We start from the raw sequence: 16,226 nt of genomic DNA on the forward strand, positions 1-16,226 counted from the left end.
TATACAGCTGCCCAGAGCCTGTGAATGCTAAGGCCTCCCTGCCCTCCAAGGAGACAGACTTTGTTGAGAGATAAGGCTCCAAAAGCAGAACTGAAATGGCATGTACTTTGAATGAGATGTTCATTTAACTCTTTTTTTTTTAATAGATTTTCCTGTTTTTAATCGTCATGTGTCTTATGCTAGCAATTGGGCATGGCATTTGGGAGAACAAGATTGGCTACTACTTCCAGATTTTTCTGCCATGGGAAAATTATGTCTCTTCATCATTTGTCTCTTCTCTCTTCATTTTCTGGTCCTACTTCATTGTTCTCAACACCATGGTGCCCATTTCCCTCTACGTCAGGTAGGCTTCTTTGATCACTTTGGGTTATGGGGGAAGAAGCTGTTTTCATAGGTTCTGCTAAAGTTTTCCAGCTAGAGTGTAGACTTTTAAAAAGCATTTACTATGTGCTCTTTGACCATTTCTTTTCCACAATGCCTGTTATACGAGATACTCTAAATGTCCAGAGATTACATAAATGCCTTCTGTGTCCAGAATACTGGTTCATACAAAAGGAAAATCAGCCCTGCCCTCAAATTGTAATGGAAGTGACTAAATAAGGCACAGAAACACATGAAACCATTCAAGGAAGTGCACACAGGTTTGGTGATGCTGAAGCACAGGCCGGGTAGTCTCTCGTGTGCCAGTAAGATGAGGTCCATTCACCCCTCAGTCACTCAGGCAGACTCAGAATGCATTTCCCACAGAAACAGATGAATGACACAGGCATGTGAATGTAGCTTCAGTTCCTAAAAGTTGGAGAAAAGATAAAGGAGGATTTTCCTCCCTATTTCATAAGCACCTTGGACAAAAATTTGGAATAGATGACAGAAACCTTTATCATATATATATATATATATTTGACAGGCAGAGTGGACAGTGAGAGAGAGAGACAGAGAGAAAGGTCTTCCTTTTGCCGTTGGTTCACCCTCCAATGGCCACCACAGCCTGCGCGCTACAGCCGGCGCATCGCGCTGATCTGATGGCAGGAGCCATTTGTTTTTCCTGGTCTCCCATGGGGTGCAGGGCCCAAGCACTTGGGCCATCCTCCACTGCACTCCCTGGCCACAGCAGAGAGCTGGCCTGGAAGAGGGGCAACCGGGACAGAATCTGGCACCCCGACTGGGACTAGAACCCAGTGTGGCGGTGCCACAAGGCGGAGGATTAGCCTAGTGAGCCACAGCGCCGGCCTTCTTTACCATATTTCTAATCTTCCTTTTCAAGTCTAAGCATTCCTTGTATATACACATATCCAGACACATTTTCATGTCCTCCCTTCCAGGTTCCCTAAACCCTTAACTGTGCTATTCCAGCCCAAAAGCACCCTATATAACCAAAATACCTTATTTAATAAGTATGTATTGATCACCTACTATGTGTCAAGCGCCATACAAGGTGCTAGAAATGGAAACATGTATAATACAATAAGACAGTCCTTTCCCTATAGAAGCTTGAAATTTAGCTTTAAAAAAACCTCAAAAACCTGATATATAAATAAAGAATTATGGTGCAATATAAAAATAATGCAATAGAGGACCAGCACTGTGGCATAGTGGGTAAAACCACTGCCTGCAGTGCCGGCATCCCATATGGGTGCCAATTCGAATCCCGGCTGCTCCACTTCTGATCCATCTCTCTGCAATAGCCTGGGAAAAACAATAGAGGGTGACCCAAATTCTTGGGCCCCTGAACCCACGTGGGAGACCCGAAAGAAGTTCCTGGATCCTGGCTTTGGATCAGCACAGCTCTGGCCATTGCGGCCATTTGGGGAGTGAACTAGCAGATGGAAGATAGACCTCTCTCTCTCTCTCTCTCTACCTCTCTCTCTCTCTCTCTGCCTCTGCCTCTCTGTAACTTTGCCTTTCAAATAAATAAATTTTTAATAATAATAATAATTCAATAATAATAATGCAATAGAAATGTGTATAACTGTTCTAGTGGTCTCAAGAAGGAATGGACTAGTTCTACCTGGAGGTAGTATTTGTCAAACAGAATATAGGGAAGGAAGATGGCAAGCAGAAAGTTCTGCATATAAAAAGGGGAGAAGGGCCGGCGCCGCGGCTCACTAGGCTAATCCTCTGCCTAGCGGCGCCGGCACACCGGGTTCTAGTCCCGGTTGGGGCGCCGGATTCTGTCCCGGTTGCCCCTCTTCCAGGCCAGCTCTCTGCTGTGGCCAGGGAGGGCAGTGGAGGATGGCCCAAGTGCTTGGGCCCTGCACCCCATGGGAGACCAGGAAAAGTACCTGGCTCCTGGCTCCTGCCATCGGATCAGCGCGGTGCGCCGGCCGCAGCGCACTGGCCGCGGCGGCCATTGGAGGGTGAACCAACGGCAAAGGAAGACCTTTCTCTCTGTCTCTCTCTCTCACTGTCCACTCTGCCTGTCAAAAAAAAAAAGGGGGGGGGGGGAGAAGGTTTCCAAAAGTGTGATCTGTTCATACAACAATGAATAGGCAGACTCGGGTGTTAGATGGTCGTTTAAGGTCAGATCCATAAAATCCTTAAATTCCAGGCCAAAGAGTTCGGATTCTGTCCCAAAGAATGAGCAAAGGTCTTTCTAAGAAACGACCAGGCTGAGGTTTGTGCTTGGAGGGAGAACAGTGGTGGCTGATTCGGTAAAGGACAGGAAGGTCTCATGACTCCAAGCAGGAGGATCCTGGGAAAGAGTCAGTGATGAGAACCTGGACATCTCCTCCCTCACCCCAGAAGTAAAACCCCCCATCTCTCGGCACCCTCTCTCGGGCAGATGTTGCAATGAGGCAGCTAGTGCACACTCAGCCTGAGTGATGACAAGGAAGGGGCTCCTTAAACATCCTCACTGTTAAAATGAAGATGCGTGTCAAGCCGGAAGAGTCTGCAATAGACGAGTAGTATGTGACCAAGGCGGGAGGAGACTTCACATCAAATGAGGAGGGCATAGGAGGACGAGGCCCACCAGAGGCAGGTGGGCTCTGCTCGGAGCGCATCAGGGGTCGGCCCATAAATTATTTCCGACTTTCACAGCTTCTTCCTTTCTTCTAAAACAGGTCTGGGGGAACGTCCTGCCCACAGGCTGTGTAAGGCCCATGAAAGCACTTGGTCTGACCCTACCAAGGCAACTGCAGGCAGGACTCGAAATTCAGTAACTATAGGAGGCTCACTGTTTAAGCTGATCATTCTGTATAGCCCGCAAATGATGTTGTAAATACCCAAGTGCCCCTTCGCGGGGCAAAGGTCCCCACTCCTGTCCTAAAACAAAGAAACTCTGGGTGTGCCAGGGTTCTCTTCTCCACATGGCAGCAGCAGCTCTCTGATTAGGCCAGTGCAGCCTTTTCTAAGTCAACTGTTATTCAATCTTGCGTGATTACAGAAGTTCAAAAATTGTGACTTTTCCCTGGACTCAATTTGGAAGAAGAAGAAAGTGTGAAAGGAGGGTATGAGTCAGACAGGTTTCTCAGGTGTATCTGTGTCCGGTTGATGAAGCCTGTGCGTAGCATCCTGTGAGAATACTGAGTGGTGGGAAAGTCCTTCAGGAGAGCAGGGAGTTGGGATAGCGTGATTGTCGGTACAGGTACCGTGCTCTGGGAAGGAGGAAGCCAGGAAGATATATTCACTTGTCTGGCTCTGACCCAGCATCCCTCTTTTCTTGCTTTCTCCTTAGTGTTGAACTAATAAGACTGGGCAACAGTTACTATATCAACTGGGATCAGAAGATGTTTTATGCACCAAAGAACACTCCAGCACAGGCTCGCACCACTACCCTTAATGAGGAACTTGGACAGGTTAAATATGTTTTCTCCGACAAAACAGGGACCTTGACTCAGAACATCATGATTTTCCACAAGTGTTCTATTAATGGGACTCTCTATGGTATGCATGTCTCCCTGCCTTCCCTGAGTCCTGGGAAATTTCTATTTTGCAGATTGTTTTCAAGAGCAATGTAGCTCTACATCTATAAGCCTCTGAACTCTATATTTGCCTCTTATTCTCTCTGTTCACTAAGAAAGAACACCCTGCCCGTTCCATTCTAACCCAAAAGCTTTTATTTGGCACCTTCTAGATGCAATCCATTTTGTTGGGTATTGAGAAAACCAAGATGTACAAGACTTAATCTCTGTCCTCAAGGAGTTCCCAATGCCTTGAGGAAAAGCAATAGCTCAGTTCACTCTCGTGTTAAATGAGATAAACGTTGGTCAAAGGGCACAAAGTTTAGTTAAACAAGAGAAATAAGTTTTTGAACTCTATTCCACAGCATGGAGATCATAATTAATAACAATGTGTGATATATTTCAAAATTACTAAAAGAGTGGGGAGCCAGTGCCAAGGCACAGTAGGTTAATCCTCCACCTGCAGCACTGGCATCCCATATGGGTGCTGGGTTCTAGTCCCAGCTGCTCTTCTTCCAGTCCAGCTCTCTGCTGTGGCCCAGGAGTGCAGTGGAGGATGGCCCAAGGGCCCTGCACCCGCATGGGAGACCAGGAGGAAGCACCTGGCTCTTGGCTTCGGATCGGCACAGCTCCAGCCACAACAGCCATTTGGGGGGTGAACCAACAGACAGAAGACCTTTCTCTCTGTCTCTCCTTCTCACTGTCTGTAACTCTACCTCTCAAATAAATAAATAAAATATTTTTAAAAAATTACTAAAAGAGTGGATTTTAAATATTCTCACAAAAAAAACTGAATATGTGAAATGATGGGTATATTAATTAGCTTGATATAATCATTCTATACTGTATACAAATACGAAAATACCACAGTGTGCTCATAAATATATAAAATTGTCAATTGATAGTAAATAAAAAAATAAATCAGAGCAGCAAGTATGCTACTGAAACTGCTGATCTGCTGACTCCCCTCTAGAACACTAAGTGGCACTGAGGGGTAGCTTGATGAGGGCCAGTCCCTCATTTGTCTGCCATCTCGTGACTGAACACTCAGGGCCCCAGCCAGCACAGGAAGGTGATCACATCTGAAAAGCTAAGAGCACAGGGGGAGTTCTTCTGGGGTGATGAAAAGGTTCTGAAACTAGAGAAAGGTGAGAGCTGCACAGCATCGTTAATGGACTACACGATCCTAAATTGTACACTTTGTTATTGTATGTTATGTGAATTTCACCTCAATAAAAAAATTAAAATTTTAAATAGAAACTAGAGCTCTCTAATATTTCCCATTACCCCTACCAAAAAAACTTTTCATATGCTTAAATTCAAAAGACTCATTTTTAAATAAGTTAATTTGGATGGGGATCTAAGTTCTCTGGCTCATTGTGAGACCTACCCGTAAACTGGGTAAGACTGGAAAGGCCATACGTATTTGTGCGCTTGGCATCAGGACCGTTTTCCACCGCCAACCTGTCTGTGTTATCCATTGGTGAAGAATCCTAACACACTAGCACCAAGTTCACATCTCTTCTAGGTGACTTTTCTGATTGGAGGGCTTCCAAGGGATGAAGTCTCTCCCGGATCAAGTGACTAACCTGTAGCCTCACCTTACTCTCACTTTGGGGACAAGAGCTGAGGTCCAACCCTTTACATCAGCATAGGAAAAGGAACTCAGTGGACGTTGTGGGCTATGTGACCTGATGGGTTTTGAGGCAGCTTGACTACAAGTCTAGGGTGAAGAATCAGAAGAAATGTTTTTTTTTTTTTAAAGAAACCCTACTTTATTAGCACCACGCTCTAACCAACTGAGCTAACCAGCCACCTAAAACCTGCCTTAAATTACTGTATGACTCAGAAATTCCATTCCTAAGTAGCCCATCAACAGATGAATGAATAAACAAAATGTGGCATATGCATGCAATTGAATATTATTCAGCCAGAAAAAGTAGTACAGTTTGACACAAACTACAACATGTATGAAACTTGAAAATGTTACACTAGGTGAAAAAAGCCAGACACAGAACGACAAATGTTGTCTGATTCTACTTACAATACATATCTAGAAGATGCAAGTTCATAGAGACAGAAAGATTCAAGGTGGTTACCAGGGCTGGGGCTGGGCAGGAACGGGATGTTTCTATTTGGGGTGGTTATTGCTCAATGCTGGGAGTGTAATTCATGCCTCTGAATTTCACAATCAAAATGGGACATTTGTTGGATAGATAATCATGATAAAAAAAATACATTTACAAATCCTCCTGTAAACCCTTGTCAAGTCTTTGCTCTGTTTACTTACCGACAGGTGATGTGATTGACAAGACCGGAGAGAAGGTAGCAGTCTCAGAGGTGAGTGAGTGCACTTCCCTGGGAATGCACGTGGGAGCAGTTGGAGGCTGTGTGGCTCGGAGCCATCTTACTACAAGCTGGGACTCGGTGCCTGGAACATGAATGCCTATTTCTACCGGAAGGACTTTTGAGGTTTTTTTTTTCCTTAATGAAAATGCCTTTAATGGCTTTTTTTTCTCCTTAAAAATGCTCAATATAAAAAAGAAATTGAAATAATACAGAAATTTTGAAGAAGAAAATAAAAATTACTCAATCGCATTTAGGTAATCAGTGTGAAATTTGGGAGTATATCCTTTCAGATGCATTTCAGATGTATGTACATGCATACATACGCACATCTCAATCCAGATGAAAATAGAGAGGGGAAGAGGGAGAGAAAATTAAAATGCACCTGCTATGTCCAGCTTCCTTTTGTTCACTTGGCCCTATGTTGTGGTTGTATTTCCACGTGAGTAGATCTAGATATATCTCATCATTTGAAGGAGTATGTAGAATTCAATTGTTCAAGCCTCGATGTGCCTTAAGTTATTTAACCAACCCCTTCCTTAAATCCTTTTTCTTTTCTTTTGCTATTTCCAATAGTACCTCAGTAAGCATCGTGGTACACACATTTTTGTCTACTTTTCTAATAATTATTCCCTTAGAATAAAATCCCAGAAGTAAAATTGGTTGTCCAAAGGGTAGCCACAGGGCCAGCCACCTCCTACAATGCCAGCATCCCATTTGCACACCAGTTCGAGTTCAAATCCCAGTTACTCCACTTCCAATCTAGCTGCCTGGGAAAGCAGCAGAAGATGGCCCAATTCCTTGAGCTTCTACACCCAAGTGGGAGACCTGGATGAAGCTCCTGGCTTCGGCCTGGCTTAGCCCCAGTCATTGTGGCCATTTGGGGACTGACCCAGCAGATGGAAGATCTCTCTATATATATATAACTCTGCCTATCAAACAAATTAAATAAATCTTTAAAAAAAGGTAGCCATATTTTAATGCATTTCTTATTGCCACGTTGCCCTCCAGATAGATTTGAACTACTTTATAATATCACCAAAAATATGGCACTTCCTTTTTCCCTATATCTTGACCATAGCGAGTATTATGATTAATCTGTGGCGATCTAATTGATGAAAAATAAAACCTCACTTGCCTCTCTTTGATTACTAACTGAGTTAAATCACTTTCATGTGCTTATTTCCTTCCCTTTCCCAATCTCTTTATTTCCCATTTTCACTTACTTGGTAATCTTAGCCCTTTCTTAAATTTGAGAGTGTTCTTTCACAGTGAAAATAACAGCTCTTCCTTTAACTGGTGTATATATATTACAATTGTTTTTCCCATTTTATCCTGGCAGTTTTTAATCTTTTTTATTTATTTGAAAGAATCGCAGAGATAGAGTGAGTGACAGAGAGATCTTCCATCCACTGGTTCACTCCCCAAATGGCCACATTAGCCATCTTGCTAGTCCAATAGATTCTCCTTGCTGCTACCAGAGGACTTCCTCTGACACGGATGTGGCAGTTTCACTTCCAGTACAAAATTCCTGTGACCCCTGTGAATAAGAAAGTAATGCTGGATCTGGCCCTTACCTTCCTCTCCAAGTCTCATCACCCACCAGCCTCTAGCTTTGACGAATGTGCCAGTATAAGAGTCCAGTTCTAGAAAAGCCTCAAGGAATGATATAATGTGTGGGTTTTTTAAGATTTATTTATTTATTTTGAAAGAGTTACACAGAGAGAGAAGGAGAGGCAGAGAGAGAGAGAGAGAGAGGTCTTCCATCCCCTGGTTCACTCCCCAACTGGCTGCAACAGCTGGAGCTGTGCCAATCCAAAGCCAGGAACTTCTTCTGGGTCTCCCATGTGTGTGCAGGGGCCCAAGCACTTGGGCCACCTTCTACTGCTTTCCCAGGCACATTAGCAGGGAGCTAGCCATTAGAAGCGGAGCAGCCAGGACTCAAACCAGCACCTATAATGGATGCTGGCACTGGAGGCGACGGCTTTACCTGCTACACCACAGTGCCGCCCATGATATAATGTTTTATGATAATTTACTGAAATGAACTTCCCTGAGTTCATAAGTCTGTTTGGCCAGGTCAAGGGCTTGGCTGACCATCTTACTGTGACTAAACCCCCTTTAGATGAGTTAATAGGAAAGAGTTGATGTAACTCACTACAAGCTCCTCTTTCCTCCCTAGAGAACCAAGCAGGACAATTGTGTCTGAATTTGATATATGTTGGGGCCCAGACCAGGTAGCACCACAGCTATGGAGAACGGAAGAAAGATCTGTGCAAGTTCTGGTATAGGCAGGAGAAATGTGTTAGTCACATCATACTCCAGAGCTGAGCTGAACCAGAAAAAAAGTGTTTTCCCAAGGTGACCACTTGCAGCCTAGCTGAAAGGGAGAATAAGAGTCAAGGTCTCTAAAGGAGCCAAGGTCATATCCTGGGAAACCGTTAGTGAATAGTAGGTCCAAAGAGGGAGGTGAGAGCTAAAATAGGAGCAAATGGCCCAAATGGCCAGGAGGATCAGAGGCCCGAAGGATCAGGGACGCTGATGGATGAAGCAAAATGAAGTCTGTGGACAACAAGCATGTACTGAAGCTTCCTTGTCATATGGCCTTGCCTCTGTCTTGCAATATTCCTCTCTAGTCTCCTTCTAATGCTTGTGGGACCAAAGAGGAACAGTGCAACATGGTGATACCACCATACCTAGGACTGTGTTCCCTTGTCAGCACCCAAATTCAGGCAGGAAGCAACCAGAAAGAAGACTCTCTGGACACCACTTCCTGTTAGGGAGCACTTGCCTTCTAATATCCTCCGGTTGGATTATTATGAGTTTGGGACTCAGAAGAGTAGAGTGTGAGGATGGCCATTAGTCGTTCAGAGTAGCTGAGCTCAGGAAGGGTCTGTGCTCAGCCTGTCTCCTGTGCAAAGGATGTTTTCCGGCCCCTGTGAACGGATGATCCAGGTCAGAGCTACAGTGGCCTTAGAAAGCAGCAGTGCCTCCTCTGCTTATCTTGCTTTGCCCTTCTCGTCCTCCTAAATGCTCTCAACACATTCCAGAGATCGCCCCCAATTTGTCCATAAAGTGTCAAGCCTGCTAAATATGTTCCGACTTATATGTTGCAGAAAGACAAGATCGACTTTGCCTACAACAAACTGGCTGATCCTAAGTTTTCATTTTATGACAAGACTTTGGTGGAAGCGGTGACAAAGGGAGATCCCTGGGTACACTTGTTTTTCCTGTCACTCTCATTGTGTCATACGGTGATGTCAGAGGAGAAAGTAGAAGGTGAGGAGAGGCCTCAGGCCTCATGGACTGGGAATGTGTGGCAGAGTCTGGGTTGGTTGCTGATGGGCGTGCTCAGTGATCTGTGGTGGCCTAATGTACGACAACCAACAGATACTCAACACAAGCTGTGAGCTTCCCATCACTGGAGATACCCAAGCAGAATATATGCCCTGGTTTAGAAGAGTCATTAAATAGGGGGTCAGATGTGGTGCCATTGAAAGGAGCTTCTGATCTTGAAATTCTGTGATGTCCTGTCCATTTGAATTGTCCCTCAGATCAGCCCCACTAGCTCGGATAAGGCTTCCTAAAGGAAGAGTTGAGGTGTCCTCTGTCACTTCACAATTTAAAGGCATCTCCACATATCCTTGTTTCTTTAGTAACCAAATGTGACTGTGTCACCCATCAGTTTACCCAAACCTTTTTCAAAGCAATGAGAAGTAGCTGATTATAAATTTAAAAGACATTTTTTTCCTTAACAAACAAGAATTTAGGCAGCCAATCCTTTAAAGCCAATGTGCTCTTTAATATACTCTTACCAGTTTGAATACTGTAAATATGTATGTATGTATGTATGTAAATATCACTTTATGGTGTTATAAATTGCTTTCATTTATATCACCTCCTACAATCTTCACAGTAGTCCTCTGAGATAGGCAAACCCAGAAAATTGACCCCCATTTTATAGAGAAAGAAACTAAAGGTAAAAAAGATTAAGTCCCTTGCCTAAAATCCTACCATCAAGAAGGACATGAGAAGTCAAATCTTATGTCTCCCCCACCCCCCAAGCTCCACCCTACCACATGCCTCTCTGGATCTGCCATTCCAACAAGCTGCTGGTATTGGAAGCATACTTGGCTTCGTCTTCATTTGCACACAAGAAAATGGCCTCATTTGCCCAGCAGGAACATCATCTATTCAACCTAAAATTACACTCCTCCACTCCCTCATTCACAAGTTGAGTCTTGTTGATGCCTGTTTTAAAAATCAAATTGCATGTAAGTGTAGATATTGCCAATAATCTAAGAGAAAAAATAAGATGCCAAATGGGGCCACACAGACTGGCCTTGACAAAAATACTGCTATGTAGACACATGTTCCTGCCTTTACCATGCCCAAGCCTAGACTGTGCAGTCCAGATGTGTATGATTCTAGATAACATGATGGCATTTCTCTCAAGTGATAAGTAGTCAACGAAGCCAATTGTGTCTTTTGCTAGGGACAGGTCAACAATCTATGGTCCATTGGCTAAATCTGGCACATTATCTGTTTTTATAAAGCCCAAGAATGATTTTGTTTTCTTTGAATGGTTGAGGAAAAAAGTCAACATAGTTTTGTGACATATAAAAGCTATCTCAAATTCACATTTCAGTACCCATAAAATTTTACTAAAACACTGAAAAAATCATATTGACCTTCAGAAGTCCCAAAATGTACCATAGGTTGTGGTAACGCCCTAACATAGGAGATCCAGAAATGGCTAATAGCAGATCAGAAGCCTGATCTCACGGATGAGCCATTTAGCTTCCCAGGGTAGTTTCAAGGGTGATACCATTCATTCACGTAGGTATTTTTCGTTGTTTGCTAAACCATCAAGCTTATCCACTCAGAGCAGTGTTTACCAATGTTGTGGTCATCTTCTGCAGGAACACCTTACACTACATACATGAGAATCACCCAAGAGATTGGTTAAAAGTTCAGTTTCCTTCCAGATTTTGTGGCTCTGGGCCTAGTAAGTTTGGGTGGGGTACAGAAACCTGCATTTTTAGCAGGATCCCTGAACCACCTGGTGATAATTGCTGTTTCGTTGGTTTGTGTATGTTGCCTATACCATGTATCTTTGTAATACTAACTCAGGGCTATGGAATGACTTGAAAATATTCTGAAGGAACAGTGGCACACACATTCTATGCAGTCTGGACTTTTAGTGGCAAACTTGTGGGAAAGTTTTGAAGAAAGAGGTCCTCTCCTGGGCTCCATTCTGGGTGGACTTCAGCACTCATCTACGTGGGCCCTGCTTGCCCTCTTCTCTCCTGTCAGGTGAGCTTGTGTACCAGGCTCAGTCCCCCGACGAAGGCGCCCTGGTCACTGCTGCCAGGAACTTTGGCTTTGTGTTCCGTTCCCGCACCTCTGAGACAATCACGGTGGTAGAAATGGGGGAAACAAGAGTCTACCAGCTGCTGGCGATTTTGGACTTCAACAATGTGCGCAAGAGGATGTCTGTTATTGGTAGGTGCACCTCTCCAGCCGGCCTTCTCCCCTTCTTTGAACTTCATGCACATTCACAGGTTGACTTTCTCTTACCTACACACAAATGCTTTCCCCCACTCACATGTCTTCTTGTAGGTCCTGTGCCACACACACATACATAGCCATTCACACTCCCACACTCTCCCTCATAGTACACACACACAACACACACACATGGAGACTTGCTACCATATGCCAAGTCTCTTCTCTGGTGTCCCTGGGTAATGGCTTGTCAGTACCTTCAAAGCCAAGATATGGACAGAGATTAAATTCATAAAGCCTGGACATGGAGTAAGATAGGAACAGATAACACAGTTGACCCTTGTAGCTGCAGTTTCCACATCCATGGATTCAACCAAATGTGGATTGAAAATTTTTGAAAAAATTTGCATCTGTTCTGAATGCTACATTTTTTTCCTTATTATTCCCTAAACAATACAGGGTAGCAACTATTTACATGGCACTTACGTTGTTAGACATTGTAAGGAAAATAGAGATGATTGAATGCATCTGGGAAAGAGGCATAGGTTATGTGCAAGTCCTATACTACCTTACAAAGGCACTTGAGCATGCGCATATTTTAGTATGGGGGGCGGGGCAGAGCCAATTTCCCTACAGATACCAAGGGACAACTGTGGAAGGGAAGTTCATTCTGTCTTGCTCTCTCTGTCAGTTTGGGACTCAGACTGAAAAAGGAAGGACATTTTCCATCCTTGGTCCTTGCTGGGTGAGGGCCTTGCTCTGGGCTTAGATTGAGAAGCTAAATGTGATTCTACATCAGAATATTCATCCCACAGAGGATACTGAACACATGGAAGCATGCATTCCATCAGCCCTTCCCACACCGTCACCCTCAGCCCGTCATTTATCCTGTGCCTAGCCTCTAAAGGTATCCGGAACAAATGTCAGAGGCAGCAGTCACCTGCTGTCCCTCGGCAGCCCAGACCATAGCCCTGCGTGCTCACCTTGTTCCATCTGCTTATTTGTAGTGCGGACGCCTGAAAATCGGGTAATGTTGTTCTGCAAGGGCGCAGACACCATCATCTGTGAGCTGCTTCATCCAGCCTGTATTTCCCTCTGTGATGTGACCCTGGAACACTTAGATGTAAGTAGGTTACAAGAGAGGGAAGCTGGGAGTGGTTCTCTGTCTCTGGAAATGTGTCCATATGTGTGTCCCCGTGTCAGTGTGTTTTTAAGGGGGAGTATATTGATATCTGTGTCTCTTTAGTTGGTGGAAGAATAAAACTACCTCATCTGGGAGATTCTCACTGGCCACGTTGCCAAGTTCTGTGTCAACGAGTTGGATGGGACAGGAACCACAGCCGTGATGAAACTGTGCCTTTGGGAACACTTATAGCATCAGAATTGCTCTGGTTCCTGGCTCAGAAGGTCCCAAGGTCAGACCTGGAATTTGTTTCAGAACAGGGTCTGCTGCCCTGGGAGGGCCACCCCAGCAGCCTCTGTGAGAACAGACAGCCTTTAGGGCATAGAGCAGCAAGCCCCATTTCTGAGCTATCTAGGGGCTGTCTGATACCTCCCTCTGCTGTCCACAGGATTGGAATCCCCAAGGATGCCCCATATCTGACCCTATGGTCACCCTCTGGGATTCCAGATATATCAAAAAGAGAAAGCGATTCAGCCTGCTGATGTCAGAAAGCAAAGCCGGATTTGTGCTCCCTGGGGTTTCTACCCCTAAACCTGGATATACAGAAGCTTGTGGGAGTAAGGAGAGAGCGAAAGACAGGATGGGCGGGGGTCAGGTTAAAATGTTTATATTCATTATATTTATTAAAGTAAATAGAATAGAGAGAATGCTACTTTATTAGGCTATTTTGGCCTGACTCTGTGTTAATCCATAGCCAAAAGTCAGGGAACAAGTAGGCCGTGAGCACCTGACGAGATGTTCCACGTCGTTAGTCGTCAGGGAAACGTGAATCAAAGCTTGTGTAACATAAACCACATTATAGCTAGCTGAGATGGCTAAAGCAGAAAAGTGCTCAGACAGTAACGAGCTTCAACAAGGATGGAGACGTTATCACCTCCATACGTCGTTTACGGGGAGGTAAAATGGCGCCGCTGCTTGGCAAGAGTCTGGCACTTCCTCAAAGGGTGAAGGATAAGGTTATCGTGCAACCCATCATCTCCACGGCTAGGTGCGTTTCCCGGGCGAGGTCACGACGGGGAGTGTCCATCAGGGGCCGAGGGATACATGGAACGCGCCGGAATGGCGTTTGTCAATAAAAAGAAATGCGACACTAACGCAGGCTACAACACGGGAACAGTACGCAAAGTGAAAGAAGCCAGTCACCAAAGGCCGCACGTCGCATGACTCCCACTCGATGAACTGCGGTCTCCAGCCCAGGCTACACCACAGAGACAGGGAGTAAAGCAGTTGGTGCCAAGGGCTGGGGGAAAGGGAAACGTGCTTTTTAAATGCTCCCAAGTTGTACACCCCAAGAGTGAATTTTAGAGTGTATGAAGTATATCCCAAGTTAAAATAAGTCAGTGACATATCCTAGGTAAGACAGCTCTTATGTCTTACTCGGTTTCCCAGAGGCCACAAGATTCCCTGTGGGCGGGTCTCCTTATCTGTTAATCTTCCAGAACACATGGCTTGGACACCTTTCCAGAGAGCATTTCCACAGACTGGCTGCAGAGGGAGTGGTAAGGCTGTGTCATAGCTCTCCACACAGTGCCAGCTACCAAGCTTAAGAGTAGGGCCTGACTGTCCTGTCATCTGTCAGCCATTAATGATGAGCCTGAGAGAGTCCAACACACACACCCACACACACACACATACACACAAGTAGGGATAAACACTATTGCTAACATATCCGCTAAGTGACTTGTTGAGTTGACTAATGTGCTGTTAAGGTTCTCAAGTCCTCTCCTCTGTATCCCAGGTAAAACCAGTTTCTGGCTCCTGCCTGTCCCCTTCCTCATTAGTCAGGAGACTTTGTACACTGGCATTGAAACATTACAGCAGTGGTTTTTTTTTTTTTTTTTTTTTTTAAAGATTTGTTTATTAAGAGGCAGAGTTACAGACACAGAGAGGGAGAAACAGAGAGGTCTTCCATCCACTGGTTCACTCCCCAGATGGCCACAATGGCTGGAGCTGCATTGACTCAAAGCCAGGAGCCAGGAGCTTCTTCCAGGTCTCCATGTGGGTGCAGGGGCCCAAGCACTTTGGCCATTTTATACTGCTTTGCCAGGTCATAGCAGAGAGCTAGATCAGAAGAGGAGCGGCTGGGATTCGAACCATCACCTTTGTGGGATGCCAGCACTGCAGGCAGATGCTTAACCTACTACACCACAGCACTGGCCCCTACAGCAATGTTTTACTGCACCAATTTTATGCAATATGTGTTAACTTTTCTGAGGCAAGCCAAAAGTAAATTTCTCAAGGTTTTTGCTGCCTTCTTGTGCAGCATTTGATGGAAGATTTTTTTAAATATTTATTTATTTGAAAGTCACGGAGAGACAGAGAGAAAGAGAGAGATCTTGCATCTGCCAGTTCATCCCCCAAATGATCACAGTGGCCAGCACTGTGCCTGGCTGAAGCCAGGAGCCAAGAGCTTCATCTGGGTCTCCCACATGGGTGGTAGGGATCCGAACACTTGGGTCATCTTCTGCTGCCTTTCCCAGGCCATTTGAGGGAACTAGATTGGAAATTGAACAGCTGAGACTCAAATCAGTGCCTATATGGGATATCAGCATTGCAAGTGGCAGCTTTACCTGCTGTGCCACAGTGCCAGCCCCAGAAAATCTTTTATACATTCATAATAGATAAAAATGTATCAAGCTGAAAACCTTTTTTTTTTAACCTTAAACTATGTGCCAGGATTTTTGTCAAAATTGTCAGATAAGTTAAATTTAAATTGTGTTCTATTAACCAATGTGAACATATTTCTGTAAGCATAGCTATGTTGAAATAAAGTTTCTAAAAATCAAAAATAAATAAAACCAGTTTCTACGTACATTACTTCTTTCTTAAGAAGTCTCCTGGGGCTGGCACTGTGGCAAAGTGGGTTACACCTTGGCCTGAAGCACTGGCATCCCATATGGGCACTGGTTCGAGACCTGGTTGCTCCACTTCGAATCCAGCTCTCTACTATGGCCTGGGAAAGCAGTAGAAGATGGCCCAAGTCCTTGGGCTCCTGCACCCACGTGGGAGACCTGGAAGAAGCTCCTGACTCCTGGCTTCAGATCAGTGCAGCTCCAGCCGTAGCAGCCTCTTGGGGAGTAAACCAGCGGATGGAAGACCTCTCTTTCTGCCTCTCCTTCTCTCTCTGTGTAACTCTGACTTTCAAATAAATAAATAAATATTAAAAAAAAAAAAGTCTCCTGAGATATCTGGGGCTTTCAAAGCTGCCCATAGTACAGAGGCTTTAGAGATGGCATTTCCTACATGTAAGCCTTTTGTTAATTTCACCTAACAGTGAACATCACACA

General features: G+C 44.7%; 2 protein-coding genes across 13 annotated transcripts in view; one reads left to right on the forward strand and one right to left on the reverse strand.

The window, feature by feature from the left end:
• Window positions 1-16,226, forward strand: part of LOC100345551 (phospholipid-transporting ATPase FetA) — a 111,554-nt gene that overhangs the window by 80,575 nt on the left and 14,753 nt on the right. For all 12 annotated transcript variants that reach the window (XM_070053967.1, XM_070053982.1, XM_070053971.1 and 9 more), the window contains 6 exons: window positions 147-343; window positions 3,677-3,885; window positions 6,199-6,242; window positions 9,365-9,527; window positions 11,565-11,753; window positions 12,764-12,879. In XM_070053967.1, coding sequence (XP_069910068.1) covers window positions 147-343; window positions 3,677-3,885; window positions 6,199-6,242; window positions 9,365-9,527; window positions 11,565-11,753; window positions 12,764-12,879 — 918 coding nt within the window. The remainder of the gene's footprint in view (window positions 1-146; window positions 344-3,676; window positions 3,886-6,198; window positions 6,243-9,364; window positions 9,528-11,564; window positions 11,754-12,763; window positions 12,880-16,226) is intronic.
• Window positions 1-16,226, reverse strand: part of LOC127490675 (uncharacterized) — a 48,601-nt gene that overhangs the window by 10,518 nt on the left and 21,857 nt on the right. The gene's annotated exons all lie outside the window — the stretch shown is intronic.

Source organism: Oryctolagus cuniculus, chromosome 1 (genome assembly GCF_964237555.1).
Source record: "Oryctolagus cuniculus chromosome 1, mOryCun1.1, whole genome shotgun sequence".
NCBI classification, from domain to species: domain Eukaryota; kingdom Metazoa; phylum Chordata; class Mammalia; order Lagomorpha; family Leporidae; genus Oryctolagus; species Oryctolagus cuniculus.